This window comes from Lactuca saligna, chromosome 5, assembly GCF_052625555.1.
Source record: "Lactuca saligna cultivar CGN05327 chromosome 5, ASM5262555v1, whole genome shotgun sequence".
In the NCBI taxonomy this organism is placed as follows: Eukaryota; Viridiplantae; Streptophyta; class Magnoliopsida; order Asterales; family Asteraceae; genus Lactuca; species Lactuca saligna.
The window spans coordinates 222,736,441-222,753,192 of record NC_136421.1 but is presented as its reverse complement, the minus strand read 5'-3'; the positions used below and the strand labels follow the sequence as shown (position 1 = coordinate 222,753,192).

The 16,752-nt window shown below is 34.0% G+C and overlaps 2 protein-coding genes across 2 annotated transcripts; both read left to right on the top strand.

The window, feature by feature from the left end:
- Window positions 1-3,112: 3,112 nt before the first annotated feature.
- On the top strand, window positions 3,113-5,505 carry LOC145045220 (K+-H+ exchange-like protein). The gene is made up of 8 exons (XM_078993563.1): window positions 3,113-3,587; window positions 3,669-3,733; window positions 3,847-3,945; window positions 4,561-4,608; window positions 4,705-4,774; window positions 4,859-4,930; window positions 5,027-5,125; window positions 5,219-5,505. The coding sequence occupies exons 1-8, from the start codon at window positions 3,390-3,392 to the stop codon at window positions 5,357-5,359; spliced, it is 792 nt and encodes a 263-aa protein (XP_078849689.1). The 5' UTR covers window positions 3,113-3,389; the 3' UTR covers window positions 5,360-5,505.
- Window positions 5,506-7,477: 1,972 nt separating this feature from the next.
- Window positions 7,478-10,315, top strand: LOC145045219 (26S proteasome regulatory subunit 7 homolog A-like). Its single transcript, XM_078993561.1, has 9 exons — window positions 7,478-7,670; window positions 8,342-8,423; window positions 8,555-8,646; window positions 8,735-8,812; window positions 8,898-8,959; window positions 9,038-9,182; window positions 9,255-9,655; window positions 9,734-9,909; window positions 10,006-10,315. Exons 1-9 carry the CDS (start codon window positions 7,584-7,586, stop codon window positions 10,161-10,163), a joined length of 1,281 nt encoding a protein of 426 aa, XP_078849687.1. The 5' UTR covers window positions 7,478-7,583; the 3' UTR covers window positions 10,164-10,315.
- The last annotated feature ends 6,437 nt before the right edge of the window (window positions 10,316-16,752 follow it).

Sequence of the window (16,752 nt, the reverse complement as noted above, 5' to 3'; positions counted from 1 at the left end):
TCTTATATTGTTATGGATATGTCTTTATTTACCTTTGATAATACTAATGTGTTATTAACTAAGATGATCAAAATGGAAGGTGTCCTATTATGGAATGATCTATTTTTCTTGAAGTATCACGAAACTATCTATTTCACAAAGTTTATTTGCAAAATCCATTTGGTGTTTTGTGCAACTTATTCACAAGGTTATAAGTAATTGACTTATAAAAATAAACTTTATAGTGTGTACATAGTTAATCATTTATATTGGTTAGGTGTGCCTTGGCAAGCCTTTACCCTAATTCTAACCACCCTTAGAACCCTAGGAGGCGTCTGTAGTCCATGTAATGTTGTTGGAATAAAACTAGCTGGAAAAAAACCCTAAGACATTCATGATAGAACCTATTGTTTTTTTTTTTTTTTTTTTTTTTTTTTTTTTTTTTTTTTTTTTTTTTTTTTGTGCATAGATGTTTCTAATGCCATGTACTTTTGTTAGGATCACTAAGCAACATGGTGGTCCGTGGGGGGGGGGGGGGGGTGGTGTAGAGAAAACACAACACGTCACCCGATGAGTAATGTCTATTATGATGGAGCGATATTTTCCATTTCATGGGGTTTGGCACATCTGTTTGATCTGATTTTAGTCACATAATTCATAATTAGGTATCGAGAGTTTGAGAATATTCTGACACTAGGGGTATTTTGGTCATTTTAATAATCTACCTTATATCATATAAGTGGTGTTCGAAGAAAACTTTATTTGAAGAAAGGGGCGATTTGGAAAGGTAGAAGTTTAAGTGAGTTATCGGGAACACACATCCCCTACCTTACTTGAAATTTTGTTATGTTTTCCTTAAATGATTTTACATGCTACTTGTATACTATATGTATATGTGCATTCATGAAATGTCATTTTTGGAAATTGGTATGATTATAAAAGCAAAAAGTTCACATTTCTTAAAAATGATTTAAGGATACTATTTGTACATATCATGCTAGGATGGATTGTGAATGTGAGATCCTTGGTACCCAAAATATTTATCGTTCGTCATTTGTGAGTAGATTTGTAGATAATTATCAAGTGCACATCCGGGCTAGCTACCCTTGTGTGGTGTTGGGTGAAAGTTCCCCTAATTTCCTAGTGTTTGGTTTGTAGGACAACAATTGGTAATGGCTCTTCGAAAGAACTATCTATGAGTCCGAGATATTAAACCATTGATTTTTATGAGTTGGAATATTGAGATGGACGGTGGGGGTGTAATTGCAAGCATTACATCTAATCTCGTGATATAATCAGAGTTTACCCTTTTTACATATTTGTAGGACTTTTGTGTCCTTTGGGTATAAAGTTGTTAACATGAAACTTTTAGGCATAAAGAACCTTGATTTGAAAACCCAAGTATGCTTACAGTTGATATATCGGGCATTTAAGGCCCTTGATTTGATTTGGATTGTTAAACCCATGAGTTGTACACATTTTGAATTACTTTGTGTTTGTTTTTGGAGGTTTTATTCGAGTATAATGGACTTCCATCCGATAACTAGGCAAATTCATTGCCTAACTTATTTTGATGTGTGTTCAAATTGAAGACCCTAGCTTGAGTTAGTGATTAGCTTGAACTTTAAGAAGGCTACATAATGTTTGATGAGCTCGAATCTTATTATTATATTTTTAATGTTAACAACCTCGCTAGTTTTCAAACTTGATTAATGTTTACTATTTTGGGACCAAAGTGTTTTCTGCAAAACACAAACTCTGAATTTTTGGGAAAATTCCCACGCATGATTTTCATAAGTATGGTTTCAACTAGGGCCTAAGGAGGGGTGTTACATATTATTGTGAAACGAAAATTGTCACCCTTTCCCCCGATAACTATATGGTGTAATATTGAACCCTAATCATGGAGTCTGGGTTTAGGCCTCATCGAGAGTTTGTATGGATGGATCAAGTCAGACCAATTCCGCCACATATTGATTGAGTTTTCTACCAGAAATCTCGTTGATGCCAACTATAAGGATGAGTGGTGGATGGGGAAAATTCTTCACAAAGTAGGACCGAAGTACTTTGTTCGCTTTCACCATCCATTGGAAGAAACCTTGTTCCTTTTAGAGATGTTAATGATACATCAAGAATAAGATTGTCGCCTTTAAGTTTATTCCAAAAACTAATCTATATTCATGTATACATTTTCCCATTACAAATGTTTGGATTATGTTAATTTTGAAATGTTTGGATCTTTAGTAATGGTTGAATTTTGGTTAGTTATCTTGTTTGAGTATGAATTGCAATATAAATTTCAATAGTTTTGTACATTACCTTTTGGTGTATGCATTTGTGGAGATGTGTGTGGTTAATACACATCATGTTAGAAGATACAAGAAAAATAGGACAAGATTGCTTGGATTTTGGTCCCAAGAGAGCAGCAACAAACCAAGTAACCTAGCGTACCTTGTTACCTTGTGAAACTTCCTTGCACTACTTAACTTGTTGCCTAGAAAATTAACTGAAGAATGATTTTCCCATTTAACATATAAAAGGAAGGAATTGAATTTTTAGGGTGATGTTTCATTTCATTATATTAGCTATGAATTGGGTCCGTGCAAGAAAGAAAAACTCTTGCCGAAATTTAACGATAGGGTGGTTTCCGAAAAAGATGAAGGAGGATAAGGGTGGTGGGTGATGGAGGTTGCCAAAAACTACTCTAAATAGGTGATGCATGGTGGTGGTGCTGAGAGGTCGTGTTCGTTGTTTTGGAAAATAGTAAAATGACTAAAATGCTTCTCACGTGAGGGACACGTGGTGTTAGCTAATAGGTCCAATGGAACAGTAACAACGTGTTACAGAGACATGGACAAAATGTGTATCGAAATCAACAATAGGGAGCAATTTTGATAAAATAAAAAAATAGGACTAAAACTGTTGAATCGTGCCAATCACAGGGACCATTTCTATAATTCACTCAAAGTAATTTGGTGATACTTTATAAAATGTGATCATGTGTCATTCTCAACTGATGATTGGGTGCTGACTGTCATCTTTCAATTGATGAAGGCGGCCAAATGTAAATCCAAAAGGGGGTGGTCGTTGAAATATTCCAGTCACCGCTCCGCTATGCACAAAATACCACCAAAAACGCCGCTCTTTCAACGCTCTGCCCATCTCTATACATCCCTCGACGCTCCCTGATTTCAGACTCTGCCCACTGAAACAACCACCACCATTTAACTGCTCATCTCCTTCTTCCTGGCATCCCATTTACACCTTTACCGAACCCATTTACTATAATCACCACACCCTTAAATAGATACAGTTTCTTCGATTTCACCCTACCATTCTCATAAGTCATAACCCAATTTCTACATTCGCCGTTTAACTGTTTCATGGTCTAGAATACTGAAGGATCAAATATGAGAGCAAGATTATTAGTGTTTCCAATCAAAGGAAGGAATTGGTGCTTTATCAGATCGATTGACCGTTCAACCTCAGAATCTCAATCTTCACAATCTCCGACTACATTCAAACAACTATGGAAAAAAGTTTCTTCGTCGTCTCCGAAAGCCACTGCCGCTAATGTTGAGCTCTGTGTTGATTTTGTAGCTAATAAGGTATTCCCATTCTCTTCTTTCTTTCATTCATAATTTCTTATTTGATCTTCATAGTTTCTTCAACTTTTGTGCACTATGTAGATGAACAAAGCTTGGTCTGGTCTGGAGAAGGCGCCTCCCGGAAGTTTCAAGAACAAGATTCATGGGTATAACAACTGTGATCTTATGTCAATATGTCATGTTAACGTTATCATCTGATACCCGTTCCCTTTCAAAGATTGATTGTGCTTTTTTCCTTTTTCTTGATTCTGATGTGTAGCGTGGGATTAAGCCTCTTGTCGCGTGTTAAGCCGTCTGAGATCTTTTTGAAATCCATTCCCAAGCAGTTAACTGGTGTGGAGGTTGTCTTCCCATCAAGGTTTGTTTTGGTGTCTTTATTTTGCGTGTCATTATCTTGTGAATCAAAACTATGAACTTAATATGGTAGATGTGGGATTTGTTTAATACGACCTAAGTATTAAGCCCAAATGCTGATATCAGTGATCTAGGCCCAAGTGTCAATCCAGTTCACGTATAGGACAAATATAATACCCACATCTTTTTCCTCTCATTTATTTTCTCTTCTTTTTCCTTATTATTCATTAGAGGTGATGCTGAAAACTACAAACAGAAGGCTGAGGCTAATATTAGAGGTGTTAAGTATGCAAATCACCAAAATAGTTGGTAATGGGAATGATACTGATAACAATAGTTTCTTCTGTGATGAGAAAATTGAAAGATGACATGTTTGTAAGGGAGAGAAACCATAATTATATCACTTAGCACTTAGCAGAAGAGGATGTTGAAGTTAATATGGAATTAGCTCACATTTCATAAAATGCAATCTCAGGGTTAACAAGTAACATCATAATTCTCCTCTCATTCACTCCTCCTTTTTAATCATCAGAAAAAATAAACATTTATTACGCAAGTTTTTCAACCTTGTAATAGTGCTAATTACTGAGTCTCTTTTATTTTTATTTTAAAATTGAAGCTTAAATGCAAGACTTGTTCGTCGAAGATTAAGGCATATTGCAATGAGGTACTCACTCCTGTCTAATTAACATTTTAATTTGTCAAGTTTTTATTTTTTAAAGATTATATTATGAATTATGATGTTGAACTTTCTGATATGCAGGGGGAGTATTGTTCACAAGAATTATTTTTATGGTTCAGTCACACTGCTACCAGTTACCTCTGCTTTTGCAGTATGTATCTGAAAAATTTATAACTATTTATAAATGCTCTTTCTGAAACATTAATATAATATAATTTTTTTTTGATTTTTTTAGGTTTTACCTTTGCCAAATGTACCCTTCTTTTGGATATTATTTCGTACCTATTCCCACTGGAGGGCCCTAAAGGTAGGTTAACCTTCTGAAATTATGTCAATAGTTGATTTTATTATATGTTTTTATGAATTTATATTGTGATGAATTCACTCATATTTTTTTTTTCAGGGAAGTGAGAAGCTTCTTCAGCTGGTATCAGATTCCTCAAAGATACACCATGAGAATGATTCAGAGGAAAAAAGCTCAGATTCCTCTGATCCTCCATTGGTAAATTATATCTCTGAATTGTGTATATATATTTTTTAGTTTAATGTTTTATATATTTTTTGGTTTTGATATGAATGTTTGTTGTGTATACAGGTAATGGAAGCATCTGAGGAGCTTGAAAGACTTGTTGGAGATGGAGATGATGTCAGCAAGTGCAGATTAAAAGACATCTGCAAGGTCTTTGATTTGGAGACATCGGATGTGCTTAAATACCAGCAACAGAAAAACTATTAGGAAAAATGGAAATTCATGCAAAATTTTGATTTGTTCAACAATGTATTGAAATAGACAGGGATTTTATCTGATCTATATTGTTTTGTTTGTTACATTCCAAGGATTATAAACAGTTCTCATTATTTGAAAACTAACAAATTAAATTACATTTTCATTAAGTTTTATATATTATTAGGTTATTTTATAGAAAATTAGATGGATAATGGTTACTTTTAATTTGGTGAAGTATGTTTTGTTGAAATATTTATTATTGAATTGATTTTTATAGGCAGAAAATTATTTGAACAACGAAATTGCATCAAAGTTGATCAATTTGGTTTGGTTCAGTAAATTATATATATTTTAATGTTCATGCAACATAAGGCTTCCAATAACAAGTTAATTATTTTGTATCACCTTATGATCCATTTATTTTCTGTTGATGTGACATGTCCTTTTTGTTGCAAGGCATGTCTGGATTTTTTTGGGCAACATGCAGTTCATTGTAGAGAGCTCTTGGGTTTTAAGTACCGACACGATCTGGTTAGAGATGTTCTTTTTGGGCAGCATGCAGTTCATTGCAGAGAGCTCTTGGGTTTTAAGTACCGACACGATCTGGTTAGAGATGTTCTTTTTGATGTATTTAGGCGTGCCGAAGTTTCTGCCAAGAAAGAGATAGCTATTGGAAAGAAGATTAACACTTAGGTCTTGTTTGATAGATATTTTTCCAGGTTCAACCAAATCTTTCCGGCTTAATGAGCCAGAAAGACTGTTCGATTTGCATAAAAAATGGATATTTCCCGGTAAGATATGTATTTCCCAGAAAATTTCAAAACCATATATTTCTGGTTGAATGCTTATTTTTCATTATTCAGTACAGTCAGTCAGATGTACAATCAAACAATATGGTTTCTTTTCCAGTTAGTAAACTTTTCCCAAACAATAACTATCAAACGGACCTTTAGACCTGCTGATGTTTTAGTTTTTGGATGAGTTGGAGAGAAACATGCATGTGTGGATCGAACGTGAGTTTTTTCTCTTGTAGGCTTGGAAAGTGGAGTTTTCATTGTGGGGTAAGCTGTATCATACAAAATAATGGAAAAACATGCATGAGAAATCAATGCACTTTTCTACATTTTGCATTTGATACTTTCAGTTTTCTTGTGCCATATATTGTTTAACTCTTATATAAAGTCCAACAGGTCATGCATAATAATGTTAAGACCATAAAATCTATGGATGTTTTTAAAAAAATTAATTTTACCATCCAAAAAGAGGTTGCGACACAGATTATTATTTGTTTACCCAATATGTTTATGTAAAACTTTTATTAAATTTTGATTTAGAAATAACAATATAAGTTGTTTGCTAAGTCTATTCAGTAGAAGTTATTTGAAACTACTTCGATGCCTCGTAAAATTGCAAGATTGATTTATCTATAAAGTCAAATTCTATAATACCAATGTTGTTCGATTTTTTTTTTTGGTTTAAATATCGATTTAATTTTTTTTTCTATTTAACTAAATTTCATGTTTTTTTTAATACTGAAGTGTTTCTTGCCTCTTGGTAACTAATAGCAAAAAACAATATGAAAAATGTTGGAGTTGCTTTTGAAATATAAAATTTAAATTATAATGATTAAATTATACAAACACAATTTCCGAGTTATTAAACCGAACAAATTTAAAGTTATAATAATTTTCATAATTCTCAATGTTTTATGTAGTGGGTTTTATAAAAAGGGTTGATTGAAAAAACATCTTATATTGCAATATAAACATCCTAATTAATTTTTTAAATATTTTTATTGCCTGAATTTACATTGTTTTTTAAAAAAACTGATTATAAACAGTTAATTATTAATTGATTTTTTTAAAAAATATCAATAAAATGTTTAAATAGTATCTTATTAGGAACACCCTTTACAAAAATATCATAATTCCAATGATTAAAACATAATAATTTTTTTTGGTGGTTAAAAAAAATCAACCTACATCTACAATAGTTTTTATTGGTTTTCAACTTTGGAGTTTGGGCTATATAATTTAAAAAGTATATTTGACTTTTCTAAAATATAAAAAATATTCTTCTAAACAAACAAAAAAGAAGTTTGTAAAAGAAAATTGATATATTTCAACATTGTAAGATATGCCCTAGAACCCCCTCTATTTCTCTTTTATTTGCTTCTCAAGAAACCGCTTGTCTCGGAGATTTCCTTCCTCTCCGGCGAGAAGAAAAAGAAAAGATGCCGACTGACATTGAAGACGAGATCAAGGATGAGAAGAATCTACGCCCTCTCGATGAAGACGATATAGCTCTCCTCAAGACTTATGTAAGAAATATGTTTTTTTTAGCAAAAGCCCTAATAATTCTTCCTTCGCCTAACGGGACATTTTCTTTTCTGTGTCCTTCAATTTTCTTGCTAAATAGTCATCATTTATTTATTGTGTGCAAAATTACATCCTTGATGAAATGCTGCGGCTATGAAATTAGAGCTTAGCAGTTTCTTCCTTGGTGTAGTGGTGAAGCAAATTGATTCTTCTGTTTTCAACTTTATTATAATGATATTCTATGAGAATCAATGGAAAGAGTTATTGAATTTAAGATTTAATCATTGTTCCTCACATCCCGAAGATAAATTATGGATTGGTTCTTTGGTTAGTTGCTGCAATCTGATCTTACTTCTGCAATTTCCAAGAAAAAAAGAAAAGAAAATACACATATTTAGTACCAAGGTGGACTTATTCCTGTTAGCTACTTATTGCGGACATATCCTCTATCCAGGCATCACTTGCTCATAAGGTTTAACAAACATCCCCTAAAGAAGGCTTTTGCAACTAGTTTTCTGCATCTATGCCTCTTTTTGAAGCCATGAAGGCTGACACAAATGTTGTTGTTCATTATAGATTGATAGAATAAATTTTGATTGATACTGTCTGTTTTTATGAAACTGTCAAGAGTATTCCTTCTCCATAAAAAACTAACATCAGGAAATTCATGCAGGGGCTGGGACCTTATTCCAACAGCATCAAGAAAGCTGAAAAGGATGTAAAGGAAATGGCCAAAAGGATCAATGATTTATGTGGTATGTCTTTTGTGATAGTTTTTACTTAGATGAGCTCCATTTCATAATGTAGATGATACCTCACATATGTTTATTCAAAGATGATGTCCATTTTGTTCCTAAGCTATAGTTTTCCTCATCAACTATGATAGGTATCAAGGAGTCTGACACTGGTTTAGCCACACCTAGCCAATGGGATCTTGTTTCTGATAAACAAATGATGCAAGAGGAGCAACCACTTCAGGTTCAAATTCATCAAGAAAAGTTCCTTTTTTTATCTTTTTTTCTTTGATGTTTTTCCTTTAAGAATGCTGTCTCGTTGTTGCAAGCAGGTGGCTAGATGCACAAAGATAATCAATCCAAACACAGAAGACGCAAAATACGTTATAAATGTCAAGCAAATCGCAAAGGTACACATGTCACACATTCCTAATCTTTCATCTCTATCTGTATCGTGAATTCATCTGATATATATTCCTTTCTATAAATTCTCAGTTTGTTGTCGGGTTAGGTGACAAAGTTTCACCTACTGATATTGAAGAAGGCATGCGTGTTGGGTAATCCTTATTATCTCTCCACCATTTTAACAGTTTCCCAAATCCAAAAATTCATTTTTTTTCCTTGTTAAATTGCAGCGTTGATCGCAACAAATATCAGATTCAGATTCCATTACCTCCCAAGATTGATCCAAGTGTGACCATGATGACAGTGGAGGAAAAGCCAGATGTCACATATAACGATGTTGGTGGATGCAAAGAACAAATTGAAAAGATGAGAGAGGTTTGTAAATTGCAAATTTGCCATAATCAAAACTAAATACATAATTTGTTTTCTATTATGAATGTATTATAGGTGGTTGAGCTACCAATGCTCCACCCTGAGAAATTTGTCCAGCTTGGAATCGACCCCCCAAAAGGTGTCCTCTGTTATGGTCCACCTGGCACTGGTAAAACCCTTTTAGCAAGAGCAGTTGCCAATCGAACTGATGCGTGTTTTATCCGTGTCATTGGAAGTGAACTTGTTCAAAAGTATGTTGGTGAAGGGGCCCGCATGGTTCGTGAGCTCTTCCAAATGGCACGCTCAAAGAAAGCATGCATTGTTTTCTTTGATGAAGTTGATGCAATTGGTGGGGCCCGGTTTGATGATGGGGCTGGTGGTGATAATGAGGTTCAAAGAACCATGCTTGAAATTGTCAACCAACTTGATGGATTTGATGCACGTGGTAACATCAAAGTTCTAATGGCCACAAATAGGTATGTTTTTTTGATACTTGAGACACTTTTTATATATGACATGGGACCCATTGTGATTGAATTTGGTGATAATTGCAGACCAGATACATTGGACCCTGCATTGTTAAGACCTGGAAGATTGGATAGGAAAGTGGAGTTTGGACTTCCGGATATGGAAAGTAGGACACAGATATTCAAGATTCATACACGGACAATGAACTGTGAAAGAGATGTTCGGTTTGAACTTTTGGCTCGCCTTTGCCCGAATTCTACTGGTATGGACGATGGAATCAGCTATTCCATTCCTTTTTCCTGATTCCGTTGTTAGATTTTGGGTGGGGATATGAATGAATGAATGAATGAATGTGCAGGTGCGGATATCAGGAGTGTGTGTACAGAGGCTGGAATGTATGCGATTAGAGCAAGGAGGAAGACGGTGACAGAGAAGGATTTTCTTGATGCAGTTAATAAGGTGATTAAAGGGTATCAGAAGTTTAGTGCTACTCCTAAATACATGGTTTATAATTGATTTCGATTTCACTAGGCTTGTTTTATCCATTAAGACCATATTTTCAGTCTGAAACCTATTTCTTCTTTTTGTATTTCCTTTGAAACCCATTTAGATCTTATTTGCAGTTTCAGTTCATAACGGTTCTCTAATAAACGTCGCTTGTTTATTTATATATTTGTTTTAAGACAAAAGGGTAAAATGGTCATTTTATCGTTTGGTGGAAAAAACCAGCCTTTGTTTATACAACACATACTTCAGACAAACATTATTTATACAATTCATCACTTAATGAGGAAAATAAGACAAACCGAAATGTTTTTCTTTAGAAAATAACAATCCACTTTATAATATGCTAACAAAAGGTGCACTTGTAAAGTGTTTTCCTTCCTTTTATCAACATATTATGCATCTATAGATAGTGTTAAGTGTGTAGCAACACCCCCTTCCCCAGCTATACATGAGTGTTTATCACCACAACTTTCATCAACTATTTAATGGTAAATGACTTTTTGTTCCAGTATCATTAAACATTTGATATGGATTAAATCATTCGGTTCAATATTGGTTTCTTGATATGTGAATATGAATAAGATTATAAGACTTAATTGAACATTATGTCAATATCATATGAGTGTGACCACACACTCAAATATTACTCAATTCATCAAAGTGGCCGGCCAACTGATATCACATATCTATGATTAGAGCAATGTTTTAAAATTCGGGTTTTTAACCGGTTGAACTGTCTAGTCAACCAGGTTTTTTTTTTTTTTTTTAATTTTTTTTTTTAATTTTTATATTTTTATATATTTTTACTTTTCTGTATAATGCATAAACATATAAAACAAATAATTTGATGTCCACAAAGTTTAAATATTGAAAAACATTGAAGAAACCGCAAACGGCTCGTTGTTTTGGCGTTCGTTACTTGTATCAAACTATCAAAGCCCTATTAAAACGGGTTAATCCGGTTTTAACCGGTTCAACATAAGCGGCCGGACCGTGGTTTAGGGGAAACCTGGCTGGTTCGATTTGGTCCCTATTTTTATAAAAAACCGTTCTCAATTGATTCGTCTTCTACCACGGGTCACGGTCCAATTGGTTGAATCGGCTGGGTCAACCCAAGTGTTAAAACATTGGATTAGAGGAAAAATCTCATGTTGACTATTTGCCTTCATCAACAAGTTTCACATTAAAATCTGTGATTTCGACCTTTATGTCTGGGTATCACGAAATCCGATTTGGGATAATCCAATAAATGCAACTTTGAAAATTAGGCCACTTCCAAAATCAAAACACAGAAATATACATTGTTATTTTGTGTTCTGTAGAGATAGAGAGAACAAAAGATACTTTTTGTGTATCTGAGTTCCAACCCTTTTTTCTGCAACATGAGAAAGATTCTTATACTAGAGGGAAAAGAAGTTATGGCGGTTGTCTCCAGATTTCGTGCCAAAACCGGTAGGTATTAGACATAACTAACGCTTACATCATCAAGATGTCATCATGAGAGTTTTGACGAAAAATTGCATGGAGCTGATGTAAAATCCGTTTAGGTTTCGGGGCACTGCCCCTTGGAGATGTCATCAGGAGAGTTACTGGAACCACCGACAGGGGCGCCGCCCATAGACCTCGCTAAGTAGGGCTGTAAACGAACACGAACAAGGCTTGTTCATGATCGATCGTTTAAGTTAACCTAACAAATGAACGAACACGAACGGTTAAACGAACGACTTTTTTTTTTGTTCATGTTCATTTGTTTAACAAATTACATTGTTCATATTTGTTCGTTTATGTTCGTGAACATGCTAAATGAACATAAACGAACAAAGATAAACAAACATATATGAACATATAATATAATAATGTAATCAAATACAATTAAACATATACGAATATAAAAGGAACTTATATGAACAAACATAAACAAACTTAAACGAACAACATAAACGAACGTTCATGAACATAATTAAACGAACGATACCATTGTTCATATTCGTTCGTTTAACTAAACGAATAAGAATTTGTGTTCATGATCGTTTATTTATTAAATAAACAAACATAAACGAACTTCCTGCCGAACGGTTCACGAACAGTTCGTTGAACGTTCAGTTCATTTACAACCTTATCGCTAAGGGGCTGCAACCCCTTGGAACCCTGCACCTAGAGGCGCTGCTCCCAGACCCTGTATTCTCGAGTTCATAATTATAACACCAAGTGTGCACCCCCACACCTCCAAGCTTGGTTAGTAAATGAAGCTCGAACTATCTCATTATTAATAATAATTACACCAAAATATGTTGATAACACTAAAATCACCAACATTCCTCCCCCGTTTTAGTGTAATCCTCAATTAACTAAAAGCAAACACAAATCAAACTTATGCATAAATGAAAATATCTTGAAGATTGAATTTTCACATTAGTATAATATACATGTCAAATACTCAAGAATTAGGGTGTCTTAAGGATTGAACCCATCAACTCATTTGAGTAACTGAAGATATTATACACATAAGTTAAAAACAATATCTAATGTTTTACACTTGACACTATTACAACCATGTGTCCTATCTATTCATGAGTGTATAAAAGCCTAGCCCAAGCTTTATGAAACAACATCACTTCACACTCACATAGGTAGTCCTTCTATATCATGCACCTGTTAATGTACTTTTTCAAAAGAACCATTAAGAACTTAATCAACCTACTTTAACAATACATGTTATAAGCATATACCTTGGGATATAGTAAACAAATGTGCTTCAATCTTCATAATTAAGCTTTCTACATTGAATTCAACTTCTAACATTGTATTAGAAGGGAATTGGGTATCTCACCCATAGAGACATCAAGTGGGCCTTAAACCCATCCATATAACCAACTTCTTCACCAAGTCTCTAGCTAACCCCTTCATCAAGTGATCAACTAAGTTTTGTTGAGATCTAACAAACTCAACATATATAATACCACGAGTAATGAGCTTACGTACCATGCAGTGCCTAACACCTAAATGTCGTGACTTTCCATTATACACTTGATTATATGCTTTTTCCAAGCTGACAACACTATCACAGTGCATTGAGATAGGTGATATAGGCTTTGGCTAAAAAGGAATTTCATAGATCAAATTCCTTAACCATTCTGATTCTTTTCCAACAAGGGCTACAAATTTAGATTCCATAGTTGAATCTGTGATGCCTATTTGTTTCTTAGAAGCCCATGAAATTACACCTTCACCAAGAAGAAACACCCAATAACTTGTAGAAGAGTGGTCCTCAGCATTAGTGATCCAACTAGCATTTGAATATCCTTTAACAACTGAAGGAAACCCTATATAATTCAAACCAAAATCCGTGGTTTTCTTTAGATACTTCAGCAATCTCCTTACTGTTTGCCAGTGATGGGTACTAGGATTGCTAATAAACCTACATAGCTTTCCTACAACAAATGTAATATCAGGCCTTGTGATGATCATAACATACATCAAACATCCAAAACCTTTGAATACTCAAGTTGTGAAACTGCTTCACCAATATTTGGCATAAGTTTTGTACTTGGATCAAAATGTGTACTCATAAGAGAACAATCAAAACAATTGAACCTCTTAAGCACTTTCTTAAGCCCCTTGGACCCCACTAGGGGCACTTACCCTAGACCCTGCCAAGGGGCTGTAACCCCTTGGAACCCTGCACCCAGGGGCGCTGCCCCCGGGCCCCTGTATTCTCGAGTTCATAATTATCACACCAAGTGTGCACCCCCGCACCTCCAAGCTTGGTTAGTAAATGAAGCTTGACCTATCTTATTATTAATAATAATTACACCAACATATGTTTATAATACTAAAATCACCAACATATCTGATAGTAGCCTTTATAAATGTCTTGTTTCGAAGGTATAAAGGTATAATGTTATGCTTACTCAAAATATATTATTAATAAAACAATCACATGAATTTATGCTCCATATGTTGTAATGCAATACAACAACAATATCACAATATATAAATTACAAACAATAATGGGCTCAAATTTAGTAATATTTTCCATAATATTTTTTAGATACATGTCGTTTTCATAAAAAGCTGAACTCGGCTCACGATAGAATTAGCCAAAACTGTTACATTCCTGCTTCCTTAGCTTAGATACAATCCAAAAGCCTAAGGAATATATCAACCACACCCACATCAACATAAGCTCCAAATAGTGCAATTTCCATATCTAAGTATAGTTTTGACTAGACCGCTAATCCTAATAATATATACTTAAATTTAATCAAATTTATGTTTCTAAGCCTAAATATCTAAAGTACAATGCATATGAAATATAAAAGCATGTATTCACACAAAAATCTTGTCAAATACTTACTATCACCCAAAATATAATTCCGGGTCATAAAATTTCTCTATAAGCAAGAATACACATTGATATCAATGTTTTTTTCTTTATACCCATCAAAAGAATTAACTTACATTTCCATGACAATTTATCAGATTATCCCTAAAGTGCTTCAACAACTGTAAAATCAACCATAATTTTTCGAGTTTTCAACTTTTTCTCATATATGCATTATACTTTTCATCATTGTTGCAGAAATCGGCCTTGGCAGCCGATTAATCGCTTGACGACCTTAACCAATTAGGATTAGGATGCTTGGCGAAATTGATCAAAATCGGTCTAACTTGGACTTGGTAGTCCTTGGCGGGAAAAATTTTAAAATTCAAAATTTTTAATTTTCAAATATTACATCAAAATTTTAAATTTTCAAAATTTGAAGTTTTCAAATTTTAAAATATTATACTGAAATTTTCAAATTTTCAAAATTTAAAATTTTCAAATACTTATTTTTAGGATATATAATTTTTTAAATAATTTAGGGTCCCATATTAATCCCCGATTAATCGCCGCCTAGTCCGATTAATCGCTTAACGCCAGTCGACCATTGAGCTACCACCGAATGATTTTCACAACCTTGCTTTTCATAACGACCAACTCATATCCCAATCCATTAATTAGAGTATTGCATAACATAAATACAGTAGTGTATTAAACCCTCTTTTATTCATGGATTCTACCAAGATTCATAAGGTCCTAAAGTTATGATTTTGCCAAACAATTCCATATACACAAATTTGAGTTTCTAATCACAAACTAACATATAATCCATGCCCAAACATGAAATTAACCAAATAATTCGAGATTTTGTCTCAAAGTTAACAAATTCAAAGGCAACACAATCTATACTTCTAAATATGAGGATTTAAATCGAATGATATATTTGTATTTCTTAAAGCATGTATAATAATAATCCCAAATAATATATAGCATGCATCTAAAAATTTACAAAATCCAAATTCGTCCAAGCTTACTCAAATTTGAGGTTATGGAGTGACATGGAAGACCATAATGATGTTTGGTGTTCTCTATCCATATTAAAGATAATGTCACTCCATAGCATGTAGATGTTAGCTATTCTCTAGCCATCTCAAATATAATATCACTCAATAGTATTGAAATGGTTTTTTTCTCTACATTCCAATAATATTCTCACTCAACAACATTGAAATATTTGGTAATTCTTTATCCATTTCAATGATAATCTCCCCCAAAAGCATTACTCACTCATGAGCATTGGAATATTGATTTGTTGGATGACCATACTGATAAGAACGTTGATATGTTGAAGTATAATTTCACTACAACCAAGTAAAATTCTAAATCATTCTTCTGTGAATCACTTATACAACCTTTCCAAGTGTCACTTAAGTTCTTATTCAAAAGGAACATCTTTATAATGTATTTGTTAATTTAGTCATGTATGCAATTAAGGTAACATACTTTATGAAACTATTGGGCATTTGTGTAACTCCTGATTCCTAGTATGCCTTTAATTCAAGTATTTCTTACGTTTTTCTCTAGGACTCGACGACTTGGAAGCCCAACTCGTCGAGTAGAGTCGTGATCCGCGGGAAGCTTAAGTAGTCTACTCGACGAGTCGGGAGGTCGACTCGGCAAGTAGATGATGTTTGAAGTGAAACCCTAAATTGAGGGTTTGCACCTTATTTAAACACATTATAACCCCTCAACTTAGCCCCCATCGTCCAAAGCAAACCCTAACTCGAAACCCTAGCCGTTTTTAGTGTGTTATTGAGCCTTGTGGTGTTACTTTGTGTGATTGAAGCTTGAAGAAAAGAAGGACGCTTGTGAGATCAAGGGGAAACAAGAAGATTCAGTGTTGTGGTCATATTTCTAGCTTATTATAGGTATAAAGCTGAAACCTTATCTATTCATTGTCTAGATCTCGGTTTTGGACCTTTTTCTTCATCTTTCTAAGCCCTAGTGAGGATGTATTCGGGATTAAGTATAAGAAGTGAGTTTGTGCTTCAGATCTAGGGCTATTGGGGTCTTTATGGCATAAGGGTGCCCACTTTGTGGCCATAAACACCCCATGCATCTTGTAGACCATATTTTATGGATTTTTGAGCCAAAGGTCCCATGCATGTGCACCAAGCTTGAGGCTTTACATGTAAAATGGAAATTAGGAGTCCATATCTATGGTTATGATGTGTTAAGAGCCATTTAAATCGACTGTATAGTAATGGTCAAGGA

Bases quoted from the DNA above. Each gene is read 5' to 3' on its own strand.
- LOC145045220 (XM_078993563.1), top strand. From the start codon at position 3,390: ATGAGAGCAAGATTATTAGTGTTTCCAATCAAAGGAAGGAATTGGTGC. The intron at 4,609-4,704 runs GTACTCACTCCT...TCTGATATGCAG, and splicing joins TTAAGGCATATTGCAATGAG to GGGGAGTATTGTTCACAAGA. The intron at 4,931-5,026 runs GTAGGTTAACCT...TTTTTTTTTCAG, and splicing joins CCCACTGGAGGGCCCTAAAG to GGAAGTGAGAAGCTTCTTCA.
- LOC145045219 (XM_078993561.1), top strand. From the start codon at position 7,584: ATGCCGACTGACATTGAAGACGAGATCAAGGATGAGAAGAATCTACGC. The intron at 9,656-9,733 runs GTATGTTTTTTT...TGATAATTGCAG, and splicing joins GTTCTAATGGCCACAAATAG to ACCAGATACATTGGACCCTG. The intron at 9,910-10,005 runs GTATGGACGATG...ATGAATGTGCAG, and splicing joins CCTTTGCCCGAATTCTACTG to GTGCGGATATCAGGAGTGTG.